The sequence below is a fragment of the Lynx canadensis genome, chromosome B1 (assembly GCF_007474595.2).
Source record: "Lynx canadensis isolate LIC74 chromosome B1, mLynCan4.pri.v2, whole genome shotgun sequence".
Classification (NCBI taxonomy): Eukaryota; Metazoa; Chordata; class Mammalia; order Carnivora; family Felidae; genus Lynx; species Lynx canadensis.
In genome coordinates this window covers 192426420-192443895 of record NC_044306.2, presented here as the reverse complement: position 1 = coordinate 192443895, position 17476 = coordinate 192426420, and the positions used below count along the sequence as shown (strand labels likewise).

Here is a 17476-nt window from a genome sequence, read left to right as displayed (position 1 = left end):
ACCAGGCAGGTAGCCAGGGGCCAACACCACATAACCTACTTTGTGATAAATTCCCATTGGATGCATTGGCTCTGGCCAACATTAATGCTTTCAATTATATAGGAATTTAGTTCTTTAGGTAGATGGTTGGCCTCTTGTGTCACCAGGGCTCTGTCACTGGTGCAAAATCAAGTCATTCTGGTTGCTCAGGGTGCGATCCAGGGTCTTCTTTCATGAAAAATGGCCATATCCTTGGACTGTTCCAAATGTTTGGCTGCCTCTCAAAGGAAAGTTGTCCCTTTTGGACCATTGCCTAATTAAAACACTGTAAAACAGCGCTGGATATATTAGAATGTCAGGTCCCACACTTGACACTATGAATGGAATGTTAGTACTAAACGAGCATGGGTTTAGCACTTAACCCAAACATGATTTTCCCTGAAGAACATGCTCCTGGATTTACAAACTGCAGCACTGATTCTGACAGTTTCATCTGGTTTCTGGTGCAATCTAATCTGATACCACACCAGTTTGGTTTCTGTGTATACTAGCAACTTCATTTTAATCTTGTTAGGCTGCCCAGGATCCTGTCTCCTAGATGATTACAGATTATGTCCCACTCCAGGGAATAGGGCATCAATTCCCAAATGATCCCAGGGATTTTCATATCATGTTGTCAGGGTTATCACCTATGTTTTCCCAAATAAACTGCCCAAACTCCAGTCAACTTGTTTTATGATCCAACCCTAAACTATCACTGACATTTTAAACTGACTCCATGCTGTTTAGAAGCAACGACTCTGGGCCTCTCTGCTCACTACGTTATTTAATTTTTAAAATCGGGCATTCTTTTCTCCCATCTCCCGGAGAAGGGCTGGTCGTTGCTCTCAGGGCCAACAGGAGTTGGGCAGCCAGGGAAGTGTCGGGTCATCGTGGTACCTTCATCCTTTCCATTTTCTTGGTCTCGTGTCCAGAACTGTTAACTGTTATATAATCCCACTGTTGCCACCAATTGGAAGAATTTAGAGGATGGTATGCAATGATCAGACTCAAATATGCAGCCACTAACTAAACTTTGCTTAAAACGGCAAAGATATGCTGGAGGTTTTCTTTTGGATAACAGCAAGTCGATGACACAGGAGAAACACCTGGCAGCTGGGGGCAGCTAGTGTGGCTCCCTCAGTTTCCCTCGGTCCAGTGGATATTGCCCATTGGTGGGCTCATTTACCAGGAGCCTGCAGAAACTTGCATCATGCAGTCCGAGGAGTTATCCAAACTTTCTGGGCTTCTCTGTATACCCCAGCCATTCGCTCTGTATACCCCAGCCCAGCAAAACGCTCCCGGCCCTGATTTTTGTGTGCCATTGCCTTGTGAACTTATCAAATACAACTTAAATCTGTGTGTAAAGGACCTCTTTGACTATTCCCTTAGCTGACCACCCCTTTTGGGGTTTAATTAGTGGGAGTGTGCCCTCCATGTGAATTTTCACTATATTTGGATGGCTGCACATTTACAAATACCTAAGGGTCTGTATGAGGATGAGGCTTATTTAATGTGACCCTAGAGAGCAAAAATAGCATCAGTGGCCAAAAGCTTTGGGGTTATTTATATTGGTTCAATATATTTTAAAGCTAATTTCTTGTTTATAGCATCTCATTTAGTTTTGCACTCCCAGTGTCTAGATTATAGTAGGCACTCTGTACTGTTATTAGATGAATGACTGAATTTCTAAGAGACATTTCAAAGTAATGGGCTGCTCCAAAAGGCATTAAATTCTCTAATACTGGAGCCAAAAGTAGAAAATAATTTATTAGATAGAAGAGAGAATTTATGTAACAGTAAGAAAATAACCCAAGTGACTTCTCAAGTCTCTAATTGCTTTAATAATCTACTCTAATATCAGAACATTGTTTTTATCACAGAGAAAATTTTTAAATGGGTGTTTGTGATAGGAGCCCCAGAAGGATAATCCCTAAAAGGCCATTTAGTATTTAAGACCTGTTCCTTAACAGGCATGCATAATTTGTTTCTTCTCTTAGGAAAGCTGATGGGCTTAAAAGAAATGATTATGGGGGTGGCGGGGTGGCTCAGTTGATTAAACAAGCATCCAACTTCGGCTCAGGTCATAGTCTCACGGTTCCTGAGTTTGAGCCCTGAGTCAGGCTCTGTGCTGACAGCTCGGAGCCTGGAGCCTGCTTCAGATTCTGTGTCTCTCCCTCTCTCTGCCCCTTCCCTGATCATGCTCTGTGTCTCTCTGTCTCTCAATAATAAATAAACGTTAGAAAAAAAAAAATACATGACTATGGTCTTCTGTCCTCAAGCAACCTGGACTGCTTCAACAAGAAGAGGCTGCCTAGCTGCACTGAGAGAGAATACCTTTAAATAACATTAATGTCTGTTGGTTTAGAAATCCTGTTTCCTTTGACAAATATTCTACAAATACATAAGTTTGTTGTTTCTCCTAATCCCTCATAGGGAGAGTGTCAAAGTGGTATACTCAGCCCTGACCCCACAGCCCACGTCCATGGCACACAAAAAGAGTAAAGGCTTAGGGCTTTTTCAGGTATTTACCATTTTGTGTAACCTGTAATCACTGAACATGCACAAACAAACACGTTCAAATTCAGGTCTTGACTGAATGTCTAACATTTTCTTTTACAAGTATGTTTCGTTCTCTAGAGCTGCCAAGTCACCTCCTATCAGAGACACTGTACAGATATTATTTACATATATGTGTGTGTGTTTATGTATATATATGTATATATACATACATATATATATACACATGTATATATACGTATATACATATGTCAGTTGACTCTATTCAGCACTTAGTGAATGTTGATTATGGCTTAAGCAAAGCAGGATCTATTTCATTTGTTGAGAACAAATGACCATACTCTGGTTCAGCATGTACAAAGCCGTTGGTTTATTCAGCTGCAAAGCTAGGGAAAGGCTTCCTTTTGGAGTGAATAGCAAAAATGCTTCATGAGCAAGGCACTTTTATGTACACACATGGGAAAGGAACATATTATGGTTACATAAACATCAATATCTTTTAATTTTCAGACCTCCCTACCTCTTCCCACCTCCCCCTTAAAAAAAAACAAAAACAAAAAACAGGTTCTTATAACATTTTAAAAACCCAGTTTCACAGAACATGTACACAGAACAGTTTCTGATACATTCAGTTACACTAACAGTATATGTTTCAATTCAGTAATTTTCCACTAACAGATAGTTTTTCTACCTACTGCAGTTCCCTCCTTTTTCCTTAAGACAACTAAGGCTCAGCAGAAATACTCATTGGATTATAAACATTTTCCTCTCTCCTTAAAGTTGCTATACATGTACAGAATTTGTGATTCCATTAATGCTTCAGTGTTTCGATGCCATATCATATACAGCACTTAATTATGGAGAATCGGAAAAAGTAAAACTAAAAGAGGATATAGGATATATTTTTAACAATCTATTTGCTGATTCCCTTCAGATGCCCAGTCAACCAGGGGCACACACTGGTTTCACTCTACTGTAGGTGTGTGAAAAGATTTAATGGTCTCATGCATTTTCTTTTATGTAGGATTTCTAGGTTTTAACTCATCTAATTAAATGCAGCAAGATTCATTTACAAGGGTACATACTCTTCCTTGTTCAGCTAGAAGAAAATCTAAAGCTAATCTATGCAGAAAAACAATGAGGCTAAAAAACTGTAACTTCAGATTGTTACTAGGCTGAGATGTTCTGTAGTAGTGAAGTTCTTTAAAGTTAGAAAAATTTGCAATGGACGTAAATGGTGCATAAAGTACTGCTGGAACATTATATAGATGAAATATTTTAATTTACAAGCAGTTAATATTGAAAGCATAAATGCTCTTCATCTTTTCCCTGGCCTTTTCAAATGTGATCTGCTCTTAACTAAAGTCTGAATGCCAAGATACAGGAAACACCTTCCCTACAGAACAGGTGTCTGATTAGTCCCCAGTTACAATTTTTTTTAGGCCTGGTGGGAGCCTGTGATATAAAAGTTTATACTGTAATTGCAGGTAATATAATTGGTCTGAAGTAGCGTGGGCTAGGTTTGAAACTGCCCTCCCTCCCCCCAAAATAGGAACTCTCAAGGGTGCCGTGTGCAGGACTAGCTATATAAAAGCCAGGAGGTAAATCCATAGCCCCACCATTTTCTTTTGTCTAGGTATTCAATTTAATTCAACTATCTCATAGAAATTAGTGTTAGAAAAGAGTGTGCTCAGAAAGGTGTTATTGGGAGTAGCTAAGTCCCCACTTTCCCCACTGGCTGTTCTGAAGGTTAGGTAAAAAAAGGGGTAGGGGTTCACTGCTTCTTCCTTCCCATTAGCAATGAGATATCTAGTTAAGAGTCCATTCAGATAGGAAGAATAAATTGGGGAGAGAACTGAGTGTGGACAACAGTCAATTTTTATAATATGGTCCCTTTTATCTAATTCTCTACTAAAGTTCTCATTTTATCTACAGGGTCTATCAAAGGGGATGCTCACCATGCATTTTCTGCAGCTGAGTTATGGGACTACTGTACTTGGTAGGGCTTAAGGGCTTATTAGGACAGGGCATAGTTTGGCTGAGAAGGCATTAGTGTCTCAACTGTCGGGTGTGTGACTTTCTATGAGAGATATCAGAACAAATGGTGGACGTTTACAGTGATGCAGTTAGGAGTTTGTTAACTGCCTTTTGGAAGTCAGTGTAGGAGTAAGTAGTATTGATGGGTTCAGTTCGGGTTGTTTCCTTAACTGTTTTAGTTAACCAGCCACAGCAACAACCAGAAACACATGAATTAGGGATCTGTTTTAGGTATTCAGGTATGGGAGTGGCTCTACTCAACGTTCGGCTTAACTGTTTGGTGGCAAATTGCAGTGCTCCATTTAGAGTGGCATGATCTCTAGAAAGCCGGCTGGGATTTGTAAGGGGCTTTTGAAAAGGCGGGACTCCACAAGAAGCCAGAGGAGGCCATTCAGGAATTGGTTCCAGTTTGGGTACACAGTGGGAGCAATGAGAGAGTCTTAGACCTATCTCTCGAAGTATATGGACTGGTGTGCTTGGATCTAAGAGTTTAGCATGATATAACCAGGAATTAGGATTTAAAGGTTTCCAAGTTGTAGAGTATTTTAAAAGGCACTTAACCTGCCAGGCAAGACTCTCAAGAGGTGTCAGGTTGGGCACCACAGGGTCTTCTTCTTCAGAGGAATCCCACTCTTGCCCAGAACTCTCATTTAGGTAGTTAGCGTTTTCTTCTTCCTCACTTTCTGATTCTGATAATGGGTCAGGAGAGGGATTCCTGGGACCCATTAGATTAGAACGGAGGAAGAAACCAGAAAAAGGTAACAATCTAAGCCAGCAAAATACTAAAACTATCAAATAGAAACAAAAGATGAAGAATCCTTCAACAAGATTAACTTGTCAGTCCATTATACACACACAGTATGCCTCTGGCTCCTATCACTGTGCAGTTCTTCAAGATTATGTTGTATATTCTTCACTTACAAAGAAGGTATCTCAGTTCTCAGGACCAGTTCAGTGTGTAAAAGTGTTAAGTCACTTACCAGTGGCACAGGTCAGAGTTTCTCCTTCAAACTGTGTCTACCCAAGAAGAGAAGGGGTCTTCCTCCAGGCAAGCTGACTTTCTTAGCGTGGTCTCAACTGGTTGTGATACTGCGAGGAGACACTTCGTGTATTCTGTCTTGTTGGCAGGGATATTATATCTACTTGGTAATGGAAAGAAACACAGTGGTTGCCTTTGCTGTCCGCTGGTGGAGCAAATTTTGTGGTGGGATGAGTTGTCAAGGACATCTGGTGTACTCGAATCTCATGTTTTCCGTAGGTGGCAAATGCCCTTGGAAACTGGTGACTTAGTTGAAATATCTGGAAAGGTAGCTTTAACCTGTGAATGAGAAGACTAGAGAAATGATATTAAAGTCTGAAAGCAATGGGTTATATTATTGTCTGTATCTAAGAACATGGATGCTGACCAAGAAAGTTTACTGAGCTTTCCCATCTTTATCTCCTAGTCTCAGGCAGATTTTTCTATTGGGAGAGACTGGGGTCGTTTTAATAATTTATTGGTTAATATCTGGGTCAGTTTATTTTTTAGTATGCTGTTCTAGCCCAGAAAATTACTCCCGCAAAAGTAGTTCCTTTATGCCCCAAACTCGAAACTCCAGATAGAGAGCTATAAAAGGCGGTGGTACTGTTGTTGTTGCTATTTTCCTTTAGATGGGTTTGTTGGGATTAGTTTTAGGGGACCTGTCTTGGTTACAGAGCTGTTAGACATTAGGATTCTTGCTGGGACCCCAGAGGTTGTGGTCATATAACCATACTCAACAGATATGAGAGAAGATGGCAGGTGTAAATCTTAATATAGTAGGAATTACAATGAATGTAAACATGTTAAAAGTCACAGTTAAAAAGACAGACATTCAGCCTGGATTAGAAAAACAAAATAAAATTCAATAACATGCAACTAACAAAAGATACTTCAAAGCAAAAAGACACAGAAAAGTAAAAAATAAAAGAATGAAAAAAGATGTATCAGGCAACTGTGGACCAAAACAAAGTTGAGATAGCAATCTTAATACCCATCAAAAAAAGATTTCAAGTCAAAAAATACAAGGGACAAATATAGACATTAATACCAGTGAAAGGAACAGCATAAAATTATATAGTACTCATCATAAACATATATGAGGTATATATGATCCTGAAAGCACAACCTCAACATTTCTTAAGTAACAACTCATAGAACTGAGGGGGAAATATTAAGCAGGGATATAAGAAGCCTGAAAAAGTCAAAATATTAATATACTTTATTATTATATAAATATTCAGAACTCTATACCAAACAGAATAGATACTTGAGAGTGCACATACACACACATGAAAATAGATCATGTGTTAGGTTTAAAAGTGTAACTAGATTCCAAAGGGTCAATTTCATTCAGACTAAATTCTCTGACCAAAATGCAGTAAAGTAGATATTAAAGGTTAGTTAAAAGGAATCCTATGTTAGGAAGATAAATACCTCATGGGTTAAAATGGAAATTACAAAAGATATTAAATATTAAAACTGACTGATATAAACCACACAAGGCAAAATTGTGGGACATGGCCAAACCAGTACCCAAAAGAAAGTTATAGCTTTAGGGGCACCTTGGGTGGCTCAGTAGGATAAGCAACTGACTGACTCTTGATTTCAGCTCAGGTCATGAACTCACAGTTGTGAGATTGAGCCCCACATCAGGCTCTGCACTGGGTGTGGAGCCTGCTTGAGGTTCTCTCTTCCTCTGCCCCTCACCTACTTCTGTTCTCTCTCTCTCCCTTAAAAAAAAAAAAAAATTATAGCTTTGAATACACTGATGAGAAAAGAGGAAGTTTAAACACCTACAAGTTAAGCATTCAATTCAAAATAATGGAAAAGAGCAAGAGCAAAATAAGCAAGAAGGAAATAAAGTCAGAAATGAAACAGCATATGAGAATAGAGAAGACTGATAAAACTAAAAGATGGTTTTTTGAAAATATGAGTAAGAAAAATGAAACTAGTGAAACTTATCAAGAGACTTAAAAGATTTAAAAATTTAAAAAATGACAAATACATACTAAATGTGAAAATCTAGATGAAATGGCTGAATTCTGGAAGAAAATACTAAAATTCATATAGGAAGAAATAGATAACTTGAATAGAACAGATAACTAAATGTTAAAAAACAAAACAAAACAAAACAAAAAGGCCCCAATCTCCTTTTAAAAGCAGCGGGCCCATATGGTTTTGTAAAGTGAGTTCCACTAAACTTCCAAGGAAATTAATACCTGTTTAATATGAATTGTTTAAAAAAAAAAAAAGGAAAAAAACATATAAACTGACAAACTCCTTTTAGGAAGATTTTAATAAAATATCAACTCTAAATCTAGAGATGAGCCAAATAAAAAAATACAGTCTCATTTCACTTGCATAAATTCCAAATATTACCTAACAAAATCTAACAGTAGATTAAAGAAAAAAAAAAAAAAGAATATGCTATCATGTAGAGCTTATCCCAGGGAAAGGAGGAATACCTCAACTTCAGAAAATGTACAAATATACGTCACCATGATAATAAAATGAAGCAAAAAAACAAAAAGGCTGATAATTTTGTCAACTGTGGATATTTAACCTTTCTTAGTTCCTTCAAAAACGTAACAAAATACTCTTAACCAAACCAGGAAGAAAAGCTACTTTCTCAACTTCGTACCTAAGTTACCTACCAAAAATTTTTAGCAAATATAACCTAAATGAGAAACTTTAGATATATTCCCTCTAAAAATGAAATCAGATAAGGATGGCCATGATGACTGATACTGGCTGATATAGTACCAGAAGTCTTAATCGATGTTAGAAAAAAATAATGACAAGTGTAAGAAATGGATGGAAGAAAAGAGATGTAACAATTTACAAATGATATGGTCATGTAATTTAAAAAAAAAAACAACCCTAACATATAAATGATTAGAGCTAATAAAAGGGCTCAACAAGGTTTCTGGATCTGAGATTAATCTATGGATATTCATTATTTATATAGTGCTTACTATTTACCAGGTACTATTCTAGGAACTGCAAATGTCCCAAGGTCAAACCTCTACTAAATGACAGTCTGGATTTAAACCCAGGCACTTTTACCTTCTACACATGCAATACTAACTAAAAAAAAAAAAAAAAAAAGTTAAAGATATCTATCTTTCATAATGAGAAAAAAAACCAACAACACCAAACCTATCAAGGATCTAGGAACTACTTAATGATATATATAAGACCTCTATGAAGAATGTAGAATTCTAATAAAGGACAGAAGAGGATTTAAAAATCTTGGATGGAACAGATGAATATTATAAAAACTTTTTCCAAATTGATTTATACAATCCTAATACGGAAAGAGTAAAATTCCACATCTTGCCAAACCAACTATTTAAACAGAAGAGTAGAGGGCCTCTTGGCCTACAAGATATTAACACATACTATGAAAGTTACAGAGTTTAAAATAGGGTGGAGTTAGTGTATTGGACAAATAGTCCAATGTAACAGAACAAAATTGAGAAACAGCCATATAAAGTTTTAGAATGCAGTACAAAATAAAGTTAGCATATAAATCAATGGGGAATGATACATTTAGTACACAATATTGGTAAAGCTGGCCCATTACATGAAGAAAAATCAAATGTATACCTACATAATGCCACATACAAAGGAGGACTCATGTTGGATGAAAGGCCAAAATGAGAATGGTAAAACTATATAGTTAATAGAATATAATACCTGAATATAAAGTATTGTGACTTGGGGACAGGGAGACTTTTAAATAAAAAAACATAAAGCACAAGACCAAAAAATGATGAATTCAGTATCACATCAAAATTATTTCTGGATTGAACTAAAGATATCAAGAACTAAGTGAACTACAAATCCACAACAAAAAGGTAGCAACCTCCATAAAGAAATGGCTAAAACAAAAATATTCAATTTACAGAAGAGAAAATCAACAGGCCATTAGCCATATGATGAATAAAGAGTTATCACTTCACTCTATTTGGCAAAAATTAGAAGCTGGAGACAATGCCAACTGTTAGTGAGGAAAGTAAAGGAATAGCCCCTGTAGGAACCAGTACTGCTGGTGATATTACGGTCTGGGGTAATTTTTCTCAAGAAATTTGGCAGCAGTATTTAGTCAAACTATTTGCACATCTCATGATCCAGCAATTCTACTCTTATGTATATATAGTAAAGACATTCTCCGTAAGACCAACATATATTCTGAAGCTTCTAGGTTTCCATCATTGGGAGTGGATAAACAAAATGTGGTGAAAGGACACTAGAAGTATACATAGCCACCTGAATATACTAAAGGCATTAACTCTAAATGAAAAAAGCAGAAAGCAAAATATTAATATCCCACTTATGCCCATTCTATAGGAGTGATTTCCAAAATGAGTTAGTAAACATCTCTACTTTCAAAAACACATTGAGTTGTGCTAGTAAGGTCAGAGGGTATTGCTTCATGTCAATAGTATTCCTCTAAAGGACATTTCTCTGGCTTCTGCATATTCTTATTTAACTCTGTTGCACAAAATGTCTGACACATATAGCTTAGTAAGTTTTTTGAAAGAAAATGAGAGAATGACAAAGGTCTGCTATAAGTAACTATACAAGCATGTTCTATATTTATTCTAGGGACACAAAAATTCCCAAATTATATTCGGGTGATTTGGTAGTATGTTGCACAAAGTCAAACGAAACAATTTTTTTTTTTTTTTTTTTTTTTTTTAAAGCAGGATCGGGGCGCCTGGGTGGCGCAGTCGGTTAAGCGTCCGACTTCAGCCAGGTCACAATCTCGCGGTCCCGGAGTTCGAGCCCCGCGCCAGGCTCTGGGCTGATGGCTCAGAGCCTGGAGCCTGTTTCCGATTCTGTGTCTCCCTCTTTCTCTGCCCCTCCCCCGTTCATGCTCTGTCTCTCTCTGTCCCAAGAATAAATGAAACGTTGGAAAAGAAAAAAAAATTAAAAAAAAAAAAAAAGCAGGATCAACAGATGATGCTACTAAAGCAATATAAAGGAACTGCTTATAACTTCAAGAAGAAAAATGAATGCAAATACTTTTAGTTTATATTATTACCCAGTTCAATGTGAAAACCAAAAGAAAACTCAAAACATACTCTAAGTCTTTAGTTTATTAATTGAGACAGGAGAAGCTGTTGGTTTTTAATTCTCCTGTCCTCCTACATTTTTACTATTTTCATTTCAACTAGATTCCATCTGCAAGATTATTAATTGGCTATACATCATTTATTGTGTTACTCAAAGCACTCTGTAAATGGCCCACTCCACTTTTTTTAGCAGAAATAAGAAAGTCTCTTTGGGGGCATATATAAATTCTAGAGTCAATCTACCACTGTTACTCCTTTACATTCCATGTGCATAATTTTCCAGCATCAAAACTGAATTAACCTATTCTGTATGCTCCCATGTATAATTTGCCTTTAAAGAATGATTTTTACCATGATTTCAGAACTAAATAGCCTTACCTTACAAAGTCTTTAGTTTTGTTATTTCCTCTTCAACTGAACTAAGTTTACCAAGGATAGGAAGAAATTCCCATAGTTGCTATTACTTGTTCATTTTTCCCAGTCAAGAAACAGTAAGCTTTAAGCAGTGATACTATGATGTTTAACACAGCATCTTTTTTTACCAGCTTTATTGAGGTATGATTGACAAGTTGTATATATTTACCATGTACAATGTGATGTTTTGATATATGTATATACCGTGAAATGATTACCACAAACAAGCTAATTAACATCTGTAGCCCACAGTTACCATTTTCTTGTGTGTTGAAAGAACACTTGAGATCTACACTTGAGATCTACTCTCAGCAAATTTCAAGTATACATACATTAACAGTCGCTATACTATACATTAGGTCTCCAAAATTTATAACTCAAGGTTTTGTATTCTGTCCAACATCCCCCATTCTCCTCCATCCCACAAGCCACCGATAACTTCCATTCTACTCTGTTACTATGAGTTCAACTTTTTTAGATTCCACATATAAGTAGGATTATACAGTATTTGCCTTTCTGTGTCTGACTTATTTCACTTAGAATATCCTCCAGGCTGACCCATGGTGTAGCAAACTGCAGGATTTCCTTCCTTTTTTTTAAAAATGTATTTATTATTTTGAGAGAGAGACAGTGTGAGGAGGAGAGAAGCAGACAGAGAGGGAGACACAGAGTCTGAAGCAGGCTTCAGGCTCTGAGCTGTCAGCACAGAGCCCGATGCGGGGCTCGAACTCACAGACTGAGAGGTCATGACCTGAGCCAAAGTCAGACACTCAACCGACTGAGCCACCCAGGTGCCCCAGGATTTCCTTCCTTTTTAAGACTGAAGAGTATTCCATTATATGTAAAGTACATCTTTATCCATTAATCCATTATGGACACTAACGTTGTTTCCCTATCTTGGCTACTGTGACTAACACTGAAATAAACACAGTACTGCAGATATATCTTTGAGATAGTGACTTCATTTCCTTTAGATATATACTCAGAAGCAGGATTGCTAGATCACAAGGTTATTTCTAGTTTTAATTTTTTGAGGAATCTTGACTGTTTTCTATAATGGCCATATCAATTTACATTCCCACCAACATGTATAAGGGTTCTCTTTTCTCCATATCCTAACTAACACTTGTTATCTTTTGATTTTTTGATAATAGTCATTCTAACAGTTGTGAGGTGGTATCTCATTGAGGTTTTGATTTGCATTTCTCTGACCATCAATGATGTTGAGCATCTCTTCATATACCTGTTGGCTGTATGTCTTCTGTGGAAAATGTCTATTCAGGTCCTTTGCTCATTTAATTGGGTTGTTTTTTTGCTATTGAGTTGTTGGCGTTTCTTATATATGTTGGATTTTAACCTCTCACGGGATATATAGTTTGCAAATATTTTCTTCCATTACAAAGGATGCTTCTTCACTTCATAATGTGTCTTTTTCTCTTTTTCTGATATAATGTTCTAAAAATACTAAACAAAAACATGTTACATGTTAATCCTAAAAAAAAAAAAAAAAAAAGCTAATCAAAACAGTTAGGCTGACCTCTGGTGGCCAGATGCCTCATCTTTCAGTATCCGACAACATGATAGAAGTCATCCCTCATTTGTCGATTACCAAGTAAAATACAGTAGAGGAAATAATACTGTTAGAAACCTCATAGTTAGAGTAATAAAGGTAGCAAGCATCCAAAGTATAAAGAAAATTGAGCAATTAAAGGCTACAAAATAGAAAAATGTCTCCAAATACTTGTTATAATTTTTAGTTTACCAATTTTACATGAAAAACAAATGGTATATGCAGTGGTTCTCAAATAAGAGCATAGTTCCACACGGTCCAATACTGTAGTCACTGGCCCCATGTGTCTACAGAGCACTCCTGTGGCTAATGTAAAATAATACTGAATTTCAAAGACTTAGTAGGGAAATAAGAGAATGTAAATCATTCCATTAATAATCTGTTGATTACATGTTGAAATGATATTTTGGTTATACCTGGCTAAAAAATTAATGCCCTTTCTGGGTTTCTCTCTCCACAGCTTTCCAGGCATTCTATACTTTTAGCTATAGTTAGATTATGTTAGCAGTGTGTCCATGAATTCATGGGCCTCTGCTTTTGCTCTAGCTGATTAACCTAAAACACTCATCCTTCTTGCCTTTTCAATAATAGACCTCTTGATAATTTTGAAATTATAGGCAACCCAATACTACCATATTCATTACTTTAACTGGCATTTGAATACTTATAGTGTTGTATGTATAATATAAAGAGAATGGATGAATGAATTATCACATATTCATACAAAAGAATACTGCAGCAACCTGTCTGTGCCTTGGTTTCCTTACCTTAACAGGAGCTAGAAGTTACCTTATAGGGGTTGTTTGTGAGGACTGAACTTAGTAAAGTGCTTAGAACAGTGTCTGGCACATAAGGGTCCATAAGGTATAAGTTATCATTATGAAAGTATTCATATGAATAAACCTCAAAAACAATACTAACTGAAAAAAAAAAAGCAAGGTGCAAAGGATTTTTTTTTTTTTGGCAAATGATTATATAATGTTAGAACATAAAAATAATACAGTATATTTATTCAGAGACTTATTCATATGTCTTTAATATATAAAGTTCAGAAAAGCCGTTAATGCTGTAGAGAGAATGTAATTCAATAGGAAAAAGGTATACAGGTGACTTTGTAATCTTCTTTATCTTAGCTGGCTGTGTGTACTGAGATGTTTGTTTTTGTCTGATATAATCCCCCTCTTTTTTTCCATTAATTTTTTTTAATGTTTATTTATTTTTGAGAGAGAGAGAGAGAGAGAGAGAGAGAGAGAGAGAGAGAGGTAAGGGCAGAGAGAGAGACACACACACAATTTGAAGCAGGCTCCAGGCTCTGAGCTGTCAGCACACAGACCGATGGGGGGGGGGAGCTCGATCCCACAGACTGTGAAGATCATGACCTGAGCTGAAGTCAGACGCTTAACCGACTGAGGCATCCAGGCGCCCCCCACCTTTTTTTTTTAGTTTAAAGAGTCAGTTCCTGCTCAAAGGCACCGCAAATTTATCGTTACCACTACCCTAAACACCATCCCCTGTGTTCTTGGTTGAATACATCGCTGTTAGGCACCTTTGTAAACCAAGCCTCGAAAGCTGGAATAAGCTGGATCCAAATTAAATCGTGCCTCTCTCCGCAGCTCTTCCCAAACTGCGTACTTCTTGCAGACCCTCCGCCAGCTACCTAAGGGTTAAAATGACCGAGACCCGCTTCTATCAGGGCACCACGTAACGCCCCCTCTGCTGAACAAGAACGTCTGCTTTCTCAATGGAAGCCCGGTCGCAGCTCAGCTTCCAGCACGCCCTTCTCGACAGAGCTCCAAAAGAACCCTTACACCTGGGATCCCCTGCTCCCCTTTAGCCGGAGAAGGAAATCTTCCCCTCAGCAGATTCCCTGTTCTCACCCATGGAGGATCCTTTCTTCTTTCTCGCCCCACGCCCAGCTGCACGACCCGGCTAGGCCTAGCACCACCAGCTCTGCCCCGGCAGTCGCATCTCGGTTCGGCGAGCTGCCGATTTCACTTCCGGGCGGGCCAACGCCCCCTCCTCTTACAAACGCCACTTCCCTCTCGAAGACCCGCTGCAACGATTCTAAGCGCATGCGTCCAAACTGCCGTAATTGAGGAAGGTGGAGCATCTCTTCCCCCTCTCGCGGCAGTCTCGCGGTATTTGCTTCTCCCGCGGGAGTTTTTTGAACGCTCTGGCGGTAACCCCACCCTGGGTGCTTAGCTGCCGGCTGACCGGAGCCTGAGGCGACCTTGGAGTTTTGTCCTGCGGTCGGTGGGGCCCGCTGTACCCCTGCGCGGACGAGGCTCGTCCCAGCCAAGTCACGGCGCCATGGGGGCGGAGAAGAAGCTGCTGTCGGTTAAGGAGGCCTTTCAGTTGGCGCAGCAGCCGCACCAGAACCAGGCGAAGCTCGTGGTGGCGCTGAGCCGCACCTACTGCACGGTAAGCGCGGCCCCAGCCTCGGCCGCCGTCCCCCTGCGCTCCCGGGACCAGCCTCCCAAAGGGGTCTCCTCTGGGTGGCCCCCCCGGATTCCAATCTTCTTAACCTTCCGCACCCAGTTCGGAAAGGTCTGGAGACCTCCCCGAGGTCGTCCGCGCAGCCCCTCTTCCCTGCGGCCTCCGGCGCGGACCGCTAATTCTTTGTGAATTTGGAGAGCGACGTTTACGATCACCGAAGCGGCCCGGCGCCAAGTGCTGGGCCGCTTAGTAGATCCTGAACGTGGTTCGTGGGTGGTTGTCCCTCAGGTCACCGCCCACCTCGGGAAGGCCGACCGTCGGTCAAATTAATCACAGTTAAATTGAGTTGAATCACCAAATAACAAATTAACCCTTAGTACCTGGCTCTCCCTATTTATGTGAATACTGTTGTAGGTGGTACCCTGAGAATAGGACACTGAATTTTGGGAAAAGAAATTATCTTGAGGTCCAAGAAAAATTGTCAATATAATCGGGCTTAAGGATATGAGTGAGATAGAATGTGAAAGTTATATTAAAAGGAAGTTGCCGTGGAAAAGGAAGGCTAACTGTGGTAAAATAAGAAAGCCACTGTTGATTTTGGGTTGTTTCAGGAAGGTCTTTTTTTTTTTTTTTTTTAAACTAAACTGGCACCAAGGCATATTGAGGATTCAAGGGTATTTTTTTTTAATTAATTAAAAAAATTTTTTTTAAGTTTATTTCTGAGACAGAGAGAGAGCATGAGCGGGGGAGGGGCAGAGAGAGAGGGAGACATAGAATCAGAAGCAGGCTCCAGGCTCTGAGCTGTCAGCACAGAGCCCGATGCGGGGCTCGAACTCACAGACCGCGAGATCGTGACCTGAGTTGAAGTCGGTCACTCAACCGACTGAGACACCCAGGCACCCCCAAGGGTATTTAAAAAAAAAAAAATGAAAGGGATCCTTTCACTGTCAAAATTCATGTTTGTTTTCTTCCTTGGAGAAGTAAATTGCTCTGGAGAGAAATTTGTGCAAATATTTTTCCTTCAACAGTTTGGAAACTCACCTGAGAGTTTACTAAATAATGATTTTAGTGTGAGTAATTATGAGTAGTGCTTTCATCAGTCTTAGGGTACTCTTGGGAAAAAGGGATTATATCAATGCAGTTTGTGAAGGGTTTCTTTTTGTCTTTCAGATGGATGATAAGACCATTTTTCATGAGGAGTTTGTTCATTACCTTAAGTATGCTATGGTGGTCTATAAACGTGAGCCGGCCGTGGAGAGAGTAATAGAATTTGCAGCAAAGTTTGTTACTTCATTTCACCAATCAGATACCGAAGATGATGAGGAAGAGGAAGATCGTGGCATTTTAAATTATTTGTTTACCTTTCTTTTAAAGGTGTGAAAACTAGAACTTTGGGGAAGCATTGTAGAAAATTTTGCAATATTAAAAGGGCCATCCATGGGACGTTTCTATGTTTTAGAGAATGAAATATTTCGTAACAGAAAATGTCTGAATGAGTCTGCCTTTTGTAGGAAATATTAGAACTGTCATTAGGATTAAAAAGTGGACTTAAAGTAATTCCAGCATTAAATTTTTAATGACCTCTGTGAGCCAGTTCTCATGTCATTTGTTTTAAATGAGCTATTTTAGAAGAATTCCTACAACAGAAGTATGCTCTTGTAGTTGAGCTTATACTTACTTTGAGCTGTGTATATTGTGGGACTTGATGTAATGTATGTTTAGTATACATAGGGATCAAGGTAATCTTGTTTCTCTGCAGGTAATGGATTTGGTAACTTTTTGTATTCTAAACCTATAGAATTCAAATGGTATGTGATTGTAAATAAATTTTGATTTGTTTCCGTTTCAGTCTCATGAAGCAAACAGCAATGCAGTTAGATTTAGAGCCTGCCAGCTCATAAACAAGCTCTTGGGAAGTATGCCAGAAAATGCCCAGATTGATGATGATTTGTTTGATAAAATTAATGAAGCCATGCTTATTAGATTGAAAGATAAAATTCCAAATGTGAGGATACAGGCAGTTCTGGCTCTTTCACGACTTCAGGATCCCAAAGATGATGAGTGTCCAGTGGTTAAAGGTATGTGTAGCCTCCTAATTCCTTTTCAGTTTCCTTGACTTTGTTAAATTCTCATTAGAGAGGGTTTTTTGTTTTTTGTTTTTTGTTTTATTTTTGAATATATTCTCTCTCTGGCTCTCTCTTTCTCTCTATGGAAAAGTATAGGTTTTATATGTATATGTATAAATATATGACTTTTAAAAATACCCAAGTAGCTACCACCCAGCTTAAAAAAATAGAGCCTCAAGGCACCTGGGTGGCTCAGTCGGTTAAGTGTCTGACTTTGGCTCAGGTCACGATGTCATGGTTCATGAGTTGGAAC

The 17476-nt window shown here is 38.5% G+C and overlaps 3 protein-coding genes across 8 annotated transcripts in view; 1 reads left to right on the top strand and 2 right to left on the bottom strand.

Moving 5' to 3' along the window:
- The window catches only part of FAM184B (family with sequence similarity 184 member B), a 192396-nt gene extending 177665 nt beyond the window's left edge, over positions 1 to 14731 (bottom strand). For 3 of the 4 annotated variants that reach the window (XM_030314143.1, XM_030314142.1, XM_030314146.1), the window contains exon 1: positions 5556 to 7223. The gene's annotated coding sequence lies outside the window, so the exon portion shown is untranslated. Of the gene's footprint in view, positions 1 to 5555; positions 7224 to 14538 lie in introns of those variants that run through there. The other variant, XM_030314144.1, reaches the window with a different exon arrangement.
- DCAF16 (DDB1 and CUL4 associated factor 16) lies at positions 2885 to 5557 on the bottom strand. Its single transcript, XM_030314148.1, has one exon. The coding sequence runs from the start codon at positions 5299 to 5301 to the stop codon at positions 4651 to 4653; it is 651 nt and encodes a 216-aa protein (XP_030170008.1). The 5' UTR covers positions 5302 to 5557; the 3' UTR covers positions 2885 to 4650.
- A 56-nt stretch (positions 14732 to 14787) lies between the features above and the next one.
- The window catches only part of NCAPG (non-SMC condensin I complex subunit G), a 47595-nt gene continuing 44906 nt past the window's right edge, over positions 14788 to 17476 (top strand). For 2 of the 3 annotated variants that reach the window (XM_030314141.1, XM_030314140.1), the window contains exons 1-3: positions 14901 to 15082; positions 16268 to 16471; positions 16947 to 17175. In XM_030314141.1, the coding sequence (XP_030170001.1) occupies positions 14972 to 15082; positions 16268 to 16471; positions 16947 to 17175 (544 nt within the window). In that variant the 5' untranslated portion in view covers positions 14901 to 14971. Of the gene's footprint in view, positions 15083 to 16267; positions 16472 to 16946; positions 17176 to 17476 lie in introns of all 3 variants that reach the window. The other variant, XM_030314139.2, reaches the window with a different exon arrangement.

What these genes read in the sequence shown, in the direction of transcription:
- DCAF16 (XM_030314148.1), bottom strand. Translation starts at nt 5,301, where the DNA reads ATGGGTCCCAGGAATCCCTCTCCTGACCCATTATCAGAATCAGAAAGT.